The sequence below is a fragment of the Lathyrus oleraceus genome, chromosome 2 (assembly GCF_024323335.1).
Source record: "Lathyrus oleraceus cultivar Zhongwan6 chromosome 2, CAAS_Psat_ZW6_1.0, whole genome shotgun sequence".
NCBI classification, from domain to species: Eukaryota; Viridiplantae; Streptophyta; class Magnoliopsida; order Fabales; family Fabaceae; genus Lathyrus; species Lathyrus oleraceus.
In genome coordinates this window covers 142,388,329-142,407,868 of record NC_066580.1, presented here as the reverse complement: position 1 = coordinate 142,407,868, position 19,540 = coordinate 142,388,329, and the positions used below count along the sequence as shown (strand labels likewise).

At 34.3% G+C, this 19,540-nt stretch overlaps 1 protein-coding gene across 1 annotated transcript in view; it reads left to right on the top strand.

Moving 5' to 3' along the window:
* LOC127122294 (putative disease resistance protein RGA4) overlaps window positions 1–10,379 on the top strand; it is a 30,256-nt gene extending 19,877 nt beyond the window's left edge. Inside the window, exon 2 of the mRNA XM_051052657.1 lies at window positions 10,253–10,379. Within this exon, the coding sequence (XP_050908614.1) occupies window positions 10,253–10,339 (87 nt within the window). The 3' untranslated portion in view covers window positions 10,340–10,379. The remainder of the gene's footprint in view (window positions 1–10,252) is intronic.
* The last annotated feature ends 9,161 nt before the right edge of the window (window positions 10,380–19,540 follow it).

Here is a 19,540-nt window from a genome sequence, read left to right as displayed (position 1 = left end):
CACAACTAATTTATATAATTTTTAAAATTATAGAATTTAGGTTTAGGTAGTTGACTTTGGTTAACTCTTTGACCAAAAAGTCAATAGTTGACCAAAAGTCAACTCTAAATAAAAACATGTAGTTTTTTGTATGGATTTGTGATTTGATTTATTCAGTAATGAAAAATGGTGATTTTGTAATGGCAATGCCCTTTTGAAATGAAATGTAGCTTATATGTTAAGAAAGATGAACTTTCCCTCAAAATTGAGTTTGAATAAATCTTGACTTGCTTCTGACCACTTGAATGAAATATCATGTCATAAATTAAAAAACAATCAATGATGATCACTAAGTAAGATTTTTAAATGAAAATGGTCAACAAAAAGTCAATCATCAATGGTTGACTTTTATTGACTAGAATTAAGACTTGAAAATGACCCATAAATCTCAATGACATAGTGTAATTAAAATGATCAGAAGTCAAAAACCAAGGATTAAGGTTCTAAGAAGATTCAACTCAAGAACAAAGATCAACCACTAATTTGTTGTGCCCACAATCCACAATATTAAGATAAGCATAATGACCATAAGCTTGCAAATCATAAATTATTGCCTTGTATCTTAAATAACAAGAAACCTTTGAATCAATTATGTTATTTGCAACTATAAATGAATGTCTTATGATGGATGACTAGGGAATGTGAATTATACAAATGAAATGAACCATGGGCTAGATGCAATGAAAAAAAGTAGGACAAATTTTGGAATATGACACACGTGTGCAAGGACAATTCCCAAATTTCCCCTGAAATCAGTTTTCCCTCCAAAACACACTAACTAACTTTTGAAGTCCTAACTTCTAAATTGTCAAACAAACACACTTTTATCCCATTTTTTACACTGATTTCAATTAAAAACCAAACACAATCACTCAAATTTTCTTCACTTCAACTAGCACACAAACCCTAACTAATTCGTCAATGATCCTCAACCCCCATGATTTATGTACCATGGCTTAATTTCAGTTTCTAACATGTCTTCCATGATGTCTGAACCATGATCTTTAACATTTTGCTCTATAGTGTCAGCAACCATCCCCATCTTAACAAATATCATTCTTTTATGGATATCATAAAATGTAACACAATTTCTTTCTCCTATCAACTGTGTATTGCAACTACTTTCAAAATAACAATCTTCACGGTATAATACCTCGTGGGAGGAACAAGCAATACGAACAAGAATATGAGGCTTGTCATGCCAAACTTGTTGATGATTCCTTTGAGACTTCTCATTCCACTGAGGATACATATTTTGATGGAGTGATTGTCTATCATACAACTTACAATAGTACAAGGGAATGGATGAAACAAAGTTATTGCACTAGTAATCATGTGTGACAAGTTGTTGAGACATGTTACCTGACATTGCGCAATATGATTTTTGGTAAGAATGTTTGACAAGATGTTGAGACATGTTACTTGATATTCTGCAATCTGTTTTCTGAAGAGGAGTAGTACTCTTTGAATTTGATGTCTCACCAATATGTATAACCTCTTTCATATCTTTAAAGGTCAGAATATTGTTTGCTTGATTGGATTCATCTTCATCATCATTAGGGACAGCTAAGATTCTTCATTGTTTCCTTAAGACACTTAGCAATTTTTTTTTTGCATTTAAGACATTGAATCCCTTTGCACTCGTAAGAATAATTGAGATTTTGTCTTTCACCATTCTTTTCTTTATGCTGAATGTTCTTGACATTGGTAGGGATATTATTCCCAGATCTCTTGTCAAGTTTTCTCATGACTTTATTAAAGATCTTAGCAAGTCTAAGATTTTTATTAGAATTACATTCTACTTGATCTACACAATCTTCATAACTTCCTTTGGCTCTACTCTTTGAAGGATAAATAATCTTTGATCTATGAACTGCTCCTCCTTCATTATTATTATTTGAATATGATATAATGATTGAAATGCAACACAAAGAGGATTAGGTAAGTCGTGTCTGAGGGAAATGGAGGTCAAGATTCAGACCTAATTCGTTGAACAAATATGGGGTAAAGCAATCTCTTGTGAAACTGTGCAGATTCGCTGGACAAGCATACATTTGATCAACTAATGGAAGGTTGCCAAAAACTTTCTTTGAAGCGAACTAAACTCAATTCGTTTAATGAGTCATTTTATAATTGTTGCATATACATTAAACCATAATTTTTTCTTCTTTTCTTCTATTTATGCAACACATTTTAAAATCGGCCTGAAAGATTAAGCAACACATTTCAGTTCAATGGTGTAGATTTGCCAAATATTTTGGACATATAGATATATAGATATATGACTTATTGTTGCAAGCCTTGCTTATATATTTTTAAGTCACATTTTCTATGCGTTTAGACCATGTTTTAAATTGCATTCCGCAACTACAATTGCGGTGGTAATATTATTGATGTAGTAGCCTTCACAACTGTATTATATCACAATTGCGATGTGAATTAAAACGGTGTGTTTGGCCGCAATTTAAAATCACATGAGACAATTTCACATATGTTTCTTCAAGTATTTTCTTCGACACTCAATTTTATAAACCAAAGACGCAATTTATTTCCTTTGTATTGAAAAATCTTACCATTTAGTGTTTTTATCGGTATATTTCAAATACCTCTCAAATAAAAATCACGCTGCAACGATTGCAAAACGCATCACAACAATTGCAATGACCGCAATCACAACTGCCGCAACCGCAATTACAACTGCCGCAACCGCAATTACATCCGCAATTTAAAACCATGGTTTAGACGACAAATAATCACTTGTTGCGTGTTTTGTTCAAACATATATGTATTAATCATTTACTAATATTCTTAAAATAAATAAACATTAATAAAAAAAAATATAACTTAAAATAAAACAAATGTAAAACAAATTACATGTAACATGATAACTTGTCCTAAAAGCTAAATAAAAAGTTATTATAAAGCAAAGTTAATTAATCACTCTATTGACCGCATTCTATGGGTAAAAGTGGCGCAATCAAACTCTTTATTCTTGTTAAACTATGAAAACAAAACAAAGGCAAGAATAGATTTTTTACTCCTTAGAAATCGAATGGAACTTGAATCAATTATTGAAAATTGCATTGTTGTTTCGTGGATGTTTCCTCATAATTCCCATTGACTTTCTAGTTTAGCATATACTTATATACTCACATTTCATCTGTTTACTTCAGCACTCATTCATTCAATCTAAACAAGTTTCTCATATTTTTCAACTTTTTCTTTTCTCAAAAAATGGCAGAGGCCTTACTAGGAGTTGCATTTAAGAATTTGATGTCTCTGCTTCAAAATGAATATTCTAGGGGTGGCAAAACGGGCTCGGCCCGCGGGGCATGTCCGTTTTGCCCACACTTTTGTGCGGGGCGGGCCAAGGATTTAGGCTCTCACCCCTCAAATGTGTCCGTCCCACCCCGCCCCATTTTTTTCGCGGGCTTTTGCGGGCATATGTGTATTTACATAATTTTTTTCGTTTTTAGGCTTAAATAGTGCAGTGCCCGCGGGCTTTCCCCGTCCCGTCCTCACTTTTTTGCGGGGCGGGTCTAAGTTTTAGGCCCACATCCTCAACTATGACCGCCCCGCCCCCTTTTTTTGCGGACTTTTGCGGGGCGGGCCTAAACGGGGCGGGCATGCCCGTTTGCCACCCCTAGAATATTCTATCACTTCTCAAATCAAGTCAAAGGCTGAAAAGCTATCAGCCACCTTGGATCTGATCAAGGTTGTACTGGAAGATGCTGAGCGGAAACAAGTGGCGGACCGGTCTATCAAAGTATGGCTGCAATAACTCAAAGATGCTATATACATGCTCGATGATATTCTTGACGAGTGTTCTATTAAATCCCATCAACTTAGCGGAGTCTCATCTTTCAAGCCAAAAAACATCATGTTTTTTATAGAATATAATATTTTGTTATAATTAGTCATAATTAGTTTCCTATAATTATGGTGTATCATAATTAGATAGTTAACCAAATGTTACACATTGATGTATATATATTCTATTCAGATCAATGAGAAGGACACAATTTCTATTATCTTACATGGTATCAATCCTAACCGATCCCTCTTTTTAAAAAAAAATGCGTTTCTTCTTCTCCCTCATTCAGTCGGCCACCGCACGCTTCTTCTCCCTCCTCGAAGTCTGCTGCTGCAACAGGAGTATTGTACTCTGTACCGCCACCGCCGAACACGAGAACCACCCTATTCTCTCGCCTTCCGCTTCTGTTCGGCCGTCGTCGCAGCTGCAGCCATGTCTGAATCAGACCATTCAGAACACAGTGCCGCCGATACCCATAAATCTGCCGCCTATTCCCAAAGATCCGCTGATACTGGGGATTCCGGCCAATCTAAGAACACCACGTTTCGAGGTTCCAAATCGGAGTTTCATCCCGCACTTGCCGTCTCCAATATTAGGAACCACATTCCTATTATTCTTGAGATGGAAAAAGATCAATATGGTACCTGGGCCGAGCTTTTCCGCATCCATGCTCGCTCACATCGAGTCTTGCATCACATCGTTCCATCTATCGGAAAAGAGCCACCAGCCATTACCGACGCCAACCATGAGCAATGGTCCACTCTTGATGCCACTGTTCTTCAGTGGATTTATTCCACTATTTCTACCAATTTGTTGACCACTATTCTAGAACCCAACTCCATTGCAATAGAAGCATGGAATCACTTGGAAGATATTTTTCAGGATAACCAAAATGCTAGAGCTGTCACTCTTGAGCAAGATTTTTCTAACACTCGTATGGAGGATTTTCCCAATGTCTCATCTTACTGTCAGCGTCTTAAGATGCTTTTTGATCAGTTGAGAAATGTCGGTTCCCTTGTCAACAATCATCGTCTGGTCCTTCAGCTGATCTCTGGTCTCCCAGAAGCTTACCACAGTGTTGCTACTTTGATTCGTCAGAGCAACCCTCTTCCGACATTCTATCAGGCTCGTTCCATGCTCACTTTAGAAGAAGCCGGTATGGCTAAGATGGCAAACACGGGCTCTCATGCTGCTATGCACACCACTCAGCCGAAACCTACTGAAGACACCTCTCAGCGTGGCAACCGCCGCCCCGGCAACCGTTCTCGCTCCCGTGGCAACCAGGGTCGTGGAGGAGGACGTGGTAACCGCAGTGTACTTCAGTTTGGAGCTCCCAACGCTCCCTCACCTTGGTCCGCTCCTCCTTTGCAACAACAACAGCAGTACCCAACCTGGCAACCATGGGGTTGGACTCCACCACCATGGACTATGCCACCGTGTCCGTATCCCACCTCTTAGTGGACACGCCCTACCGGTCCTCCTAAGCAGCCAGGCATTCTAGGACAACGTCCTCAGGTGTATGCAACCTCTACCTCATCTTAGATACCGACAGACATTGAGACCGCAATGCACACCATGTCACTCCACACTCCTGACAATCAGTGGTACATGGACACGGACGCAACATCTCACACAGCCACATCACAAGGTAATCTCTCATCTTATTTTCCTGTAAGTAATTCAAATCAGAAAGTCATTGTAGGCAGTGGCCATGGAATTCCAATTCACGGCACCAAACACACACAAATAACCACATCTCACCAACCCCTTCACCTTAACCATGTCCTGCATGCCCCGAAAATTATTAAAAATTTAATTTCTGTGAGACGACTCACCACTAACAACAATGTTTCTGTTTCCTTTGATCCTTTTGGTTTTACTGTCTCTGATTTTCAGACGGGGATCACCCTTCTCAGATGTGACAGTCGTGGAGATCTTTATCCAATTACCACTCCTCCCAGTTTTGCCGGTCTCACATCCAGTCTTTGGCATAGTCGTCTTGGTCATCCTGGCGTATCTGTTTTGAATTCCCTTTGCAAAAATAAGTTCATATGTTGTGAACCTTTTAATTCTTCTGTCGTTTGTGACTATTGTGTTTTAGGCAAATAAGTTAAATTGCCATTTTTTTATTCTCAAAGTACGACTTTGATGCCTTTTGACATTTTACATAGTGATTTATGGACGTCTCCAATTTTAAGTTCTGCTGGTCATAAATATTATGTCTTATTCTTAGATGATTTTACAAACTTCTTGTGGACTTTTCCTATTAGCAGAAAATCTCATGTGTTTGGAACGTTCAAGTCACTTACTCAACTCATTCAAACTCAATTTTTGCAAAAAGTCAAAACTTTTCAATGTGACAATGGCGGTGAATATAATAATGAGCTTTTTCAAAAATATTGCATTGATCATGGTCTAGTTTTTCGTTTCTCTTGTCCCCACACATCCTCACAAAATGGGAAAGCGGAGCGCAAAATAAGAACCATTAATAATATGATACGCACTATGCTAGCTCATTCTTCTGTTCCCCCCTCGTTTTGGCATCATGCTCTCCACATGGCAACTTACCTGTTAAATATTATTCCCTGTAAAACACTTCATAATCAGTCACCAACACAACTCATGTATCTTCGTGATCCCACCTACAGACATCTCAGAGTCTTTGGTTGTCTATGTTATCCATTATTCCCATCATCTACCATTCATAAGTTACAACCCCGCTCTACTCCGTGTTTCTTCTTGGGTTATCCGTCGAATCATAGAGGTTATAAGTGTTTTGATTTGTCTAATAGAAAATTAATAATTTCGAGGCATGTTATCTTTGATGAAACTCAATTTCCCTTCACCAATATACACTCCCCTTCACCTCACTCTTATCAATTCCTAGATGATGACCTTCACCCCTACCTTATACATCAGTGGCAAAATCAAATTTCACCATCTGTTGCACATAACCAACCAACACCCATAATCCCAATTGACCAACCACTACCCTCAATAAACTAACAATCATCATCTCCTACCTTTTCGATCAACACACCATTACAATAAACTCTCCATCACCACCATCAATTCAACCGCATCCACCTCCACCTACACGAACCATCACCACCCGAAGCATGAAAGGCATTGTCAAACCCCGCAGATATTTAACTTATCAATCTCTCACTCTGACCACACCATCTCTCCCATACTTAAAAACCCCAAACTAGCCTTATCAGACCCGAATTGGAAATCCGCAATGCAATCTGAATTATTCAAAATAAGACGTGGGATTTAGTTCCTTGTCCTTGTGATGCTAATCTTATTCGATGTATGTGGATTTTTAGGCATAAGAAAAATTCTGATGGCTCCTTTGAGCGTTATAAGGCTCGTCTTGTAGGTGATGGCAGGTCACATGTTGCAGGTGTGGATTGTGATGAGACTTTTAGCCTCGTGGTGAAACCCGCTATCATTCGAACAGTGCTTACCATTGCTCTATCCAAATCCTAGCCCATTCATCAATTGGATGTCCAGAATGCCTTTTTACATGGTGATCTTCATGAGACTGTTTACATGCATCAGCCATTGGGTTTCCGCGACCTCCGTCATCCAGATTATGTATGTCGGTTGAGGAAGTCATTGTATGGTCTCAAGCAAGCGCCTAGGGCATGGTAGTAACGTTTTGCTGACTATGTCGCCACCATTGGCTTTCGCCATAGAACATCAGACCACTCCCTCTTCATATATCGACAAGGTTTAGACATGGCCTATGTTCTGCTGTATGTAGACGACATCATCCTCATCACCTCCACTTTGGTCCTCCGTAAATCAATTATGTCACTCTTAGCATCTGAGTTTGCAATGAAGGATTTGGGCCCTCTGAGTTACTTTTTGGGTATTGCAGTATCTCGTCATCCTGATGGAATATTTCTCAGTCAAAGCACTTATGCATCAGAGATCATTGAACGTGCTGGCATGGCGTCCTGTAAACCATCAGCCACTCCTGTTGGCACCAAGCAGAAACTCAGCACCTCCTCCGACACTTCTTATGAGGATCCCTCCTTGTATCGGAGTCTTGCAGGGGCCCTACAATATCTCACCTTCACTCGACCTGATATATCATATGCGGTTCAACAAGTTTGTCTTCACATGCATGCCCCTCGCACGGAACACATGCTTGCTCTTAAGCGTATTTTGTGCTATGTTCAGAGCACCTTACATTTTGGACTACACTTATCCCCATCTCCCATTATAAAGCTTATCACATACACCGACGCTGATTGGGGTGGATGTCCTGACACCAGACATTCTACATCTGGGTACTGTGTTTTTCTAGGTGACAACTTTATTTCTTGGTCTTCCAAAAGGCAGCCGATTCTCTCCCGTTCCAATGCTGAAGCTGAATATAGGGGGGTTGCCAATGTTGTCTCCGAATCGTGTTGGATTCACAATCTTCTCCTAGAACTCCATTTTCCTATTCCTCAGGCCACTTTGGTGTATTGTGATAATATTAGTGTCATCTATCTATCTGGTAATCCTGTGCAGCATCAGCGTACTAAGCATATTGAGATGGACATTCATTTTGTTCGGGAAAAGGTAGCTCGTGGTCAGGCTCGCGTCCTTCATGTTCCCTCAAGACATCAGATCGCATACATCTTCACCAAAGGACTTCCTCGCATTCTCTTTGATGATTTTCGGACCAGTCTAAGCGTCTGTGAACCTCCCACTTCGACTGCGGGAGTGTGATAGAATATAATATTTTGTTATAATTAGTCATATTTAGTTTCCTATAATTATGTTGTATCATAATTAGATAGTTGAACATAATTATAGGAAACTAATTATGACTAATTATAACAAAATATTCTATTCTATCGGTTTCGCCATGTCATTGGCAACAGGTTGAAAAGTATCACAGAGAGATTTGATAAAATTGCTGAAGCAAGAAACAAGTTTCTTCTACGAGAGGGTATTACTATTAGGGAAAACTCAAATGATGTACCTGAATGACCCCAAACCAGCTCATTTATTGCTGAATGTAAAGTTTTTGAACGGCAAGATGATCAAGACAAGATTGTTGAGTTTCTTCTCACCCAAGCAAGGGACTCTCACTCTCTTTCCATCTATCCCATTATTGGCTTAGGCGGTGTTGGAAAAACAACTCTTGCTCAGCTGGTCTACAATGATATTAGGGTGCGTAACAACTTTAATACAAAAATTTCGGTTTGTGTTTCTAAGACATTTTCGGTCAAGAGGATTCTATGTTCAATTATAGATTCTATCAAATCTGAGAAATGTGATTCCTTAGATTTAGATGTATTACAAATAAAGGTGCAAAGTTTGTTGCAAGGTAAAATATATTTTCTAGTTTTAGACGATGTATGGAACAAAACTCAAGAACTAGAATCTGGATTAAGCCAAGAGAAATGGAATAAGTTAAAATCCGTGTTTTTGTGTGGATCTAGAGGCTCTTCCATTTTAGTTTCCACTCGAGATGAGGATGTTGCGGAAATTGTGAGAACATGCCAAACTTATCATTTGTCTGGTCTCCCAGAAAATGAATGTTGGTTGTTGTTCAAACAATATGCATTTGGACATGATAAGGAAGAGCGCGCGGAACTTGTGGCAATAGGGAAGGAGATAATGAAGAAATGTGGTGGATTGCCTCTTGTGGCACAAGCATTGGGAGGTCTGATGCGATCAAGGAGTGGAGAAAAAGAATGGCTTGAAGTTAAAGAGAGCAGAATTTGGGCTTTAACACATGAGAATTCAATCTTGCCTGCCTTGAGGTTGAGCTACTTTCATTTAACTCCGATCTTAAAATAATGTTTTTCTTTTTGTGCTATATTTCCCAAAGATTGGATAATCATGAAAGAAGAACTCATTCATCTTTGGTTGGCTAATGGATTTATTTCGTCTAGAGAAAATTTGGAGGTCGAAGATGTTGGCAGCATGATTTGGAATGAATTGTGCCAAAAGTCATTCTTTCAAGATATTAAGATTGATGAATATTTTGGAGACATTTCTTTCAAGATGCATGATCTTGTCCATGATCTTGCTCAGTCGATAATGGGGCAAGAATGTGTGGTTTTAGAGAATGAAAACATGGCTAGTTTGTCAAAAAGTACACATCATATTAGTTTTCATAATGTTTCTCATTTATCAGTCGATGAGAGTGCTTTGAAAAAAGTAGAGTCCTTACGCACAATATTTGAGTTGAATCATTATGGATATATAAAAACTGATTACTTCCTAACAAACTGTTCTCTTCGGGTTTTATGCATCTCATCTTACCAGATATCACTCGAAAACTTAATTCATTTGAGGTATTTGAATCTTTGTGGTGATAACATTGAAAACCTTCCTGACTCAATTTGCAACTTGCATAAATTGGAAATCTTGAAATTGAAAAATCTTGAAAAACTGAGATGTCTACCGAAATATTTGGCTTGCTTACAAAGTCTCAGGCATCTTGTCATTAACGATTGTGATGCGCTTTCTTAATTGTTTCCTTACGTGGGAAAATTAACTTGCCTAAGAACATTAAGTGTATACATCATTAGTTTAGAGAGAGGACAAAGCTTGACAGAATTACACGATCTAAACCTCATAGGAAATCTGAATATCAAAGGATTAGAAAATGTTTGTAGTTTATCTCATGCTCAAGAAGCCAATTTGACGGCTAAAAAAGAACTCAATGAAGCATGTATGGCATGGAGTGTCAATGATGAAATTACTGACACCCTGACGGATCGTTTCGAGCAAGTACTAGAAGGGCTTCAACCTTATACAAATCTCAAAAAAATTGGGAAGGTCTGCAATCCCTTAGAACCTTGACAATTAAACATTGTAAATAATTGAGATGCTTGCTAGAGGGTATTCGACACCTCACTTCTCTAGAGGTTCTGAACATTTATGGTTGCCCAACATTAGAGGAGCGATGCAAGAAGGAAATAGGGAAGGACTGGAACAAGATATCACAAATTTCAAGATTAAATGTTTCTTAGAATGAAGAAGTAGAGATGTTTGCTGCATCCATATTCGGTGCAGTTCCTGCTGTTATGTTGCGATGTGTGTGTGTGTGTGTGTGAGACTTGAATATAAAAAAAGGCAGTTGGTTGATCAAGTTATGTCTACTGCTTTGTTTGAAAGCAAGAGTCTCATGCAGTGGAAGTTCTTATGATTGATGATCTTCTCCATTAATTAATTGAGCTTCTTCAAAAGATTGTGCTAAACAGTTCTGTTTTTATTTGTAACTTGAATGTGCTTAGTTCTTGTGATTGCATAATTTTAGTCCTGATTTGATAATGTGATTGTGCACTTTCGATATAAAGAAGTATTACACCGATATTTAATCAGAATATTTTACACTCTGTATTAGTATTTTAAAAATAAAAGTGGGATGTGGCGAGATACAAATCTCATTGATTGACACTGTCACTAGGCTCAAAAACTAAAGGTGCTTCCACCAAACCATAACAACCCCTTGTTATATATTTGAATGTTACTAGTATAGAACCGCTTGTGAATCACTATCTTGAAAACTATTTGAAACATTGCTTTTCCCATAAATTGTAATAAGTTTTTCTATAAATATAAACACTTGTTTGACTCTACATGAACATGAAAATGATATATTTCCGAGCTAAAGTTTATATATAAGTCATTCCTTTATTTTTCTAGTGTACGAGAATTAATGAATGAATTTTATTTTATAAAATATCATTGATTGATATGTTTAATGTGAATGTGCGATTCATGTTAAGATTTTAAAAGTATCATGAAAGAGATTCGTCGGATTACCCATTAATATCCAATTTGCCTAAATTGGTGAGGTGAATCGAGTTTAAAGCTTAGTGTAAACACATGCTTTGTGTCATACCCCAAAATTTGCCTGTTAATTTTTATGATAAATTAATTCATGCATGACATTCATTTCACATTTACATTCATTCATTAACATACATTCTCATATAAATTATAAATTTTAATTTATTTATTATGTGATACAGATATAAAAAATAATAATAATTTTGGTTATCTGTATGATATCAATAAATTTTATATATATAAATAAAATAGTTTTAATTTAATGATAAATAAAAATAGATTTGAAATTTTAATTGTATAATTAAATTTTAAATTAATTTTATTTGTTAAAGTTCATTAAATTATAATAACTATTTTTTATAATTTAGTGGCTCATGTTCCATCTATTCATTATTTATAAATAGTATTTATTTAGTAATTCACGTTTTTTACTTAATAAAATTGATTTATAAGAGTAACATTTTTTTAAAAGCCCATAAATTATAAAATAATTTTGGTTGATATAAGTAAGAATAACTTTGATTTTTTTTTTAAATGATGAAAGTAAAAATAGAAATAGGTTTAAATTTTAATTCAATTATGTAACTAAAATTTAAATTAATTTTTATTTAAATTATTCATTATTTATAATAATATTTGTATTTAATAAATATTTAGCAAGGTTAAACCCTAACTCTCCTAAAGTATAGGAAGGGATCCAAATATTTAGCAAGGTTAAACCCTAACTCTCCTAAAGTATAGGAAGGGATCCAAATATTTAGCAAGGTTAAACTCTAAAGTATAGGAAGGGATCCAAATATTTAGCAAGGTTAAACTCTAATCCACATCATTATAAATACTTCATATGGCTGCAGCGAGAGAGAGGAGACGAAAAAGAGGAGAGATACAGCAGAAGAAGATACACAAGGCAAGGCAGAAGCAAGAAGATTCACGGGCAGGGAAAAGAGAAGCAATCATAAAGCACTCATAGCCTGAATAAGAACAACACACATACAGTGAGCAAGCTAGAAGAATCAAATTCCCAGTAAGTGTTCATTATGGAATTTGCATCCATCATGATTATCTTGTAATACTCCTTAATTCATGCATGAATAATATTGGTTTAGTATATATATTGAGATGATGTATTCATGGTTTGGCGGATGTTGATATTGCTTTATTCAAGTATGCATCTGTTCTTGATATGTCATAGCATGTTGGAGAAATTCTGTTTGCATGATTAAAGAATTATATCTGCCATTTAATTATTATTATATGGGTGTTGTTTCTAGCATGATTATGTTTATTTCACATGTTGTTATTACATAATAGTGATGATGATGATATAATGGCGATAATATAAATCTTTGATTGTCTTTAACATGTATGTGTAAGGTTTGTTTTATCATTATCGCTTGCAGTAAAGAGAACTAATACATGAGTAAAATAATATAAGCTTCTTGATTTGTGCATGGCTATTTTTATTATTGCATGATGATTACATATGATCTTATTTTATGTGTGTGGTTTGATATAAGATGAAGTTACAGGTTTGTTGTATTCACATGAAAGAAACAGCATGAGAAAAATAAAGTAGCTAGCCATAAGAGAGAAAGCTGTAACATGCATGGTGGTGTTGTGTCAAAAATGGAAAAATCCATGTAGAATTAATATATATTTTAATGAAGGCGAATAAATAACGAATGGACCAATATGGCTCGTTGGTAGCTCCCCCCTCACTGCAATGTAGAGTATAATTTTTCCGTACTGTGAATATAACTGTCTAGATGTATGCTAATAGGATTGCATGGAAAGATAAATAATCGAACTTAGATAAATTAATTCAAGATAATATATCTGAATCCAATCATTTCCACACTTGCACCTCTAGGGTAACCCTCTCTTTGTTGCCTTACGATATTACGATCATGTCCCGCGAATGTGGGGATACTCTTAGCAAAGACCCTTTCGATTAAATTATCATCATCCCTAAACAGATAAGTCATAGTCCCTTCGATCAAAAGGTCAATGTCCCTACAAGATAAATCATAGTCCCTCGAACGTTGCCTTCGAATATATGACCTTGTCCCTCGAACGTTGCCTTCGAATATATGACTTTGTCCCTCGATGACCCTTCGTTGTAGCCTACGATTAAATGATGATCGTCCCTTCGAATGCTAAGGTATCCTTACAAATGTTGCCTTAAATGACAAATCGACGACCCCATGATGTCCCTTTACATCCAAAGGATAAGACTACTTACTTCTCAATAGTAAGGACATTTTTACCCTCCTAACGATAGGGAATACCTATAAAGACCTTGGTTAGGTATAACTCTTAAATGCTTGCTCACAGCTTAAAATACTTTTCACACCTCACACTTTTCAAAACATCTTTTAGAAAATCACCACTTGATATACATTCGCACCAGAATCATCGCCGAGTTATATTTTTCTAAACATCTTTCAAACTCAAACGAGATAAACACTTTGTATACATTCGTACAAGAATCATTGCAAAGTTAAACTCTCCTTTAAAAATATTTTCTAAACACACCATATTTCTCAAACACTTTCTCAAACAAGGAAAACGTAAGTGAGTTAAGCAATTAAGAGCCCATGGATAACCATGGATACAAAGAGTGCTAACACCTTCCCTTTGTATAATGTACCTCCCGAACTCAAAATCTAATCAGGGTCTTTCCTGTTCTTTTCCGTCTTTTCTTATTGGATAAAAGAAAAGTCGGTGGCGACTCTTGCTGTCCGCAACATTACTTTTCAAAGCAAAAACACAAAGTCAATTCACCGTATCACACTTTGAAATTTATTTTGTGCAACTTTCATCATTCAATTTTCATCTTCTTCTTGTTCATGTGTTGCATCAGACCCCTAACACAAGATCTAGCAATCTTTAGGTTCGATATTTGATTTATATCCATATTTTTTATAATTAATATTAAAGGATGCAACTTTAAAAAAGATGTTAAGAACTTTTAATGAAGGTGAAAGATACACAATTAATTTATATAATTTTTAAAATTGCAGAATTTTGATTTATGATTTTTTGTGATTAATTTGTAGTTGCAACTTGGATGGAGGGATAAACATACATGTTTATTTATTCATAATCATGATGAAAGGTACATAATTATTTAAAATAAATATACGTTATATGATGTTCTAAATCTTTGTAAAATATGTTGAATATAATATTTATTTATGTTATATTTAATATGCGCAGTAAATTGATATATGCATGATTTATAAATTGTTCAAATATATATGTGAATTTGTGTAATTAAGGATATATTTGGTTTATGGCGTACATTTATATAAAATACATGTTAAATATTATTCTTTGGTGCAAGTAACTTATTTTAATTAATAGTGTATTATTTTTTAATGAAACGATTTGGTATAAATTAAAAAATCACGACTTTGAATTTATGGTGCATGTATTTGTAACATAAAATTAAATTAAATATTAAAAATATCTAGGAGATGTTTAAATTGTATTTTAGTTTATGCAAGAATTTATTAAATTTAGATTATTGTAAGTTGACAAATATTTATAGAGAAAAGTTATAGAAAATATTAATGATGTGAATTCATTGTTTATTTTGTATTGTGATTTTTATTTAGATATGTCATAATACATTGTTAAATATGAAACATAAGTTTATCACATAGAAAATTGAAAATTGTTATGTATGTGTTAGTTATGGAAAAAAATTATTTATTTTAAAAGAATAAAAATAAATTCTATGGTGTTATATTTATATGGAGTTTATGAATAACATGTTTGAGCATACTTCATTAAATAAAAGTTAGTCACGAGTATATATTTTTGATATATTTAAGTGGAAGTAAAACTTCAAACTAAAAAAGGTTAAACCTATTTGTATGATCATGGTTGTCGATTGTTATAAATGTTTAATGCATTAAGTATAATTTTGATATATTTAAGTGGAAGTAAAACTTCAAACTAAAAAAGATTAGCAAATGAAGAATGACATAAAATATGTGTATATGAAAAAATGAATGACAAAAGTTTCATGGTGATAGTTTGTCAAAATTATCAAGAATATAGAATATATTTTATATATGATAATTGTAGTAATATGACAAAAGTGTCATGGATTGATGATAGTTGTTAAATACTATCAAGAGTACGTAAAGTAATCTTATGCATGACTGGTTGAAGATTCATATTAAAAGTTTATCAAAGTTTGAAACATTTTGCAATTCTTTGACGAAATGATTGTCAAAGATATGATGTTTTTGGATATAATTAAAGACAATGAAGCTGTCATTAGAGATGTGAAATAAACTCATATCTAATTAATCATTGATAGAGGAAACTCAACTCACACTTGATTAGCATTAAGTCTTGAGTTCAATGATAAAAATACACTACACGAATGCTTGAAGTACTTGACAATAGATACATTCCAATGAGTAAAATTACTTGGACCCTAAGAATAAATGTGGTAGGATGAGTTTTTTTTTATCTTAATAGACATATAACATATACTTGATGGAATGCATAATTATAAGTGCATCTTTGATATAGTCTACATATATGAGAATAAAGTGATGCCGCTTTATAGAGTTCAAGGGCTTGACTCTTAAATTCTCGTGAAAAGTATATGAGACACAACACATTATTTAATGTGTCATATTGATAATTCGATCAATGATACTGAGATTTCATGTGTGAATTATGCATACTTATTCTAGTGAATAATTGGTTCAAAACTTATCTATTAATCTATTTGGGGGTGAATGAAAACTTAACTTACTAATTATGATTCAAATCATAAGATACCTTTATCTAAAACCATGAATTTTTTTGAATAATAGATTTAAATATATTTTGAAAATTATGGGTATTGTTGGAGAAATTTCTAAAATATTTAGTTGATAAGTAAAAATGATTAAATTCATTTTATGAATGTTTTCGGTCAAAAATTGTTTTGTTGATGCAGTGGTTATGACTTTTGTTAAATATTAGAATGCCATGGGTTCAACACTTGGTTTGAATATTTTTTATTTATTTATTAAATAACAAAATAAATAGCCAAAAATTATATTTGCCCAATTTTGAATGAGAGTCATTAGGCGCACAAACTAAAGTGCTTCCCACTTCTCACTTACACCCCTACTCTGAATCCAAAAACAACAAAAAAGATACTCAGATTCTGGACATGAGTACTTATTGCCATTCACACTCCCTTTTCACTTTCACACCCCCTAGCAGAGTTAATTTATTCCTTTATTTATTTTAATTCTTTTTTATTTAGTTTTTTTTACTTCTAAAATCATTGTGAATAACAATTAGATTTTAATTCTAAACTAGAATTAATGTTAGGATTAGAATTAAAATTCCAAATTAGAAATGGATTAGAGTTAATACCAAGTTAGGGTTATACTTTTATCACTTTGCTCTTTTCCTTCTCTTTGTTTGTTTCTTTATAATTGCATGCTTCTTAATGTATATTGTTTGACCTATTATTTTGCATGATCCCCCATGTGTCTTGCTTCAAATGATTGATGGAACTTCTTTTGGTCAATTAATTGAATTAAGTACTTTAAGACTTTTTAGTCACTCCTTTGATCAATAATTATATGCTCTCTTAGGTTCTTTTATTCAATTAGATGATCGAAAGTCCCTTTATCATTTAACTTGAATTAGAAACTTTAGGACTTGTACCACACACGTCCCTTAGGTCAATCCTACTTCATTCATCTTTAAAACCTTAAAAGTAGGTAACCATTAAATGCATGAAAACATCAAGCTTCATTTCCACTATTTGGTACCATATCTCATTCTTTCAATCATATTTCTCTATTTGTCCCTTCATGAATAAAACTTCTTTTTGCAAATAAACTTGATCAACCATCAAGTATAAAACACTTAACAAATACAATGCGAATTATGCGCCACGAGCCTTAATAAATGAAGAAGAATGAGAGGGAGAATTCTTATCCTTATTCTGAATACCTTTGGATATGGGACGTATGACCTAATTGTTCACAGTATTCACATTCATTCATAGACTTTAATGCAATTTAAATCAAGACAATTTTCAACATTTATTTTCGGAATAAAATCAATCACAACCAAGATCATTTCATAATCTTTCTCTCTCAATCTCTTTGGGTAAATCATCATCTTATGGTTAAAACACCAATCTCTTTGGGTTAATCACCGTCTTGGTTAAAACACCCACCTTTTTGGTTTAAGCACCCCTTTTATTTTTATTTTTGGTTTAAACACCACTCTTATTTTTCTTTTTGGTTTAAATACCACTTTTATTTTCCTCTTTGGTTTAAACACCACTTTTATTTTCTCTTTGGTCCAAACACCACTTTTACTTTATCTTTGATTTAAACACCACTTTTATTTTCTCTTTAGTTTAAAAACCACTCTTATTTCCTCTTTGGTTTAAACATCACTCTTATTTTGTCTTTGGTTTAAACACCACTTTTATTTTCTGCTCTCGGTTATAACATCACTTTATTTTCTACTCTTGGTTATGACACCACACTTTTACAATTCGTTGTTCTTGGGTCAGACACCACCTTTTCAATTCTTTCCGACACCACAACAATTTATTTTCATAAAAGAACTGTTATAATCCATTCCTTAGCAATCAGATTAACATCTTAGAGCATCTGAATCAGGATCAAATAGCTAATGTCAAAACACTTATAGGATACGATTATGACACCGTTCCCTAAAAACAACCAATAAATACTCATTTTCTATCCCACAAACTACAAAGCTCTAATATTCTCATTGCACTATGAGAATATGTAGACACAAAATTTCGAAATCTTGTCGAGCACATTAATTAAAAACTTATTTTTCCGCTTAATTAAAATCAATCACAAGTAAACTTTAGATAATAATACTCATTCGCGCAAAGAACAATCAAAATGATTTCTGTTGAGTACAACAAATGTGAGGGGTGCTAATACATTTCCCTTGCATAATCGACTTCCTTACCCTTTTTTTCTCTTTCCTTTGGGTTTTATTGATATTTTTCCTTTCTCTTAGAATAAATAAAATTCAACGGCGACTCTGTTGTATTTCGAGCGTGTGATGCGCGACAATAGCTTATAATCACGGTCTCTTATGTAGATTTAGAGTTAGATCTTCAAGGAAATATATTTCATCCTTTCTGATGTAGGTTTAGATTTAGATTTGTATCAAGGATCTTTTGTTTCGCCGTGTAGCGGAGTTCTTGATGGAACTAGAAATTTGAGAATCCTCCGAATCGCAGTTGAAACAGTGATTGGTTGCTCAACTGTGATTGATTGAATCGACAGCGACAAATATCTATGTTCGCTTTTGAACGTTCTTGATTCGGTGACGTAAGGAGGTTGCGAACTGATAAATCGGAGATTGGATATAAAATTGTGGAAATCGTAACAATTATAAGTCATTTTTCACAGACGGCGCCCATGTTCTGTTCATGAATAAAAAATGGACTCAGTTGAAAAATTGAAGATCTTAAAAGGGTGGTGTTGATCTCTATCAAGACGGCGTATGGTGGACCTTCATGGTTAGTACTGTAACGTCCAAGTCAGTTCGATATTCAAAATGAGTATAATAAAAAATGAAGATCAGAAAATATACTTTACTATTTTCGTGTGAACTGATTTTATACTTTAAATCAAGTAAAATAAATTTGAGAGAAATTAAGACTTAATCATTTGAACATCCGACAGTCCATAACACATAACACTCGTAGCATAAGAAAAAAAATAAGACATGTCACTCTTACCTCATAAATCTAATGAAAGATCAAAATAAAATAATTTTCATAAGACATAAGAAATTCATGTTTTTCTACCATAAAATTTTCAGGTTTGTGTCATATGGCATAGA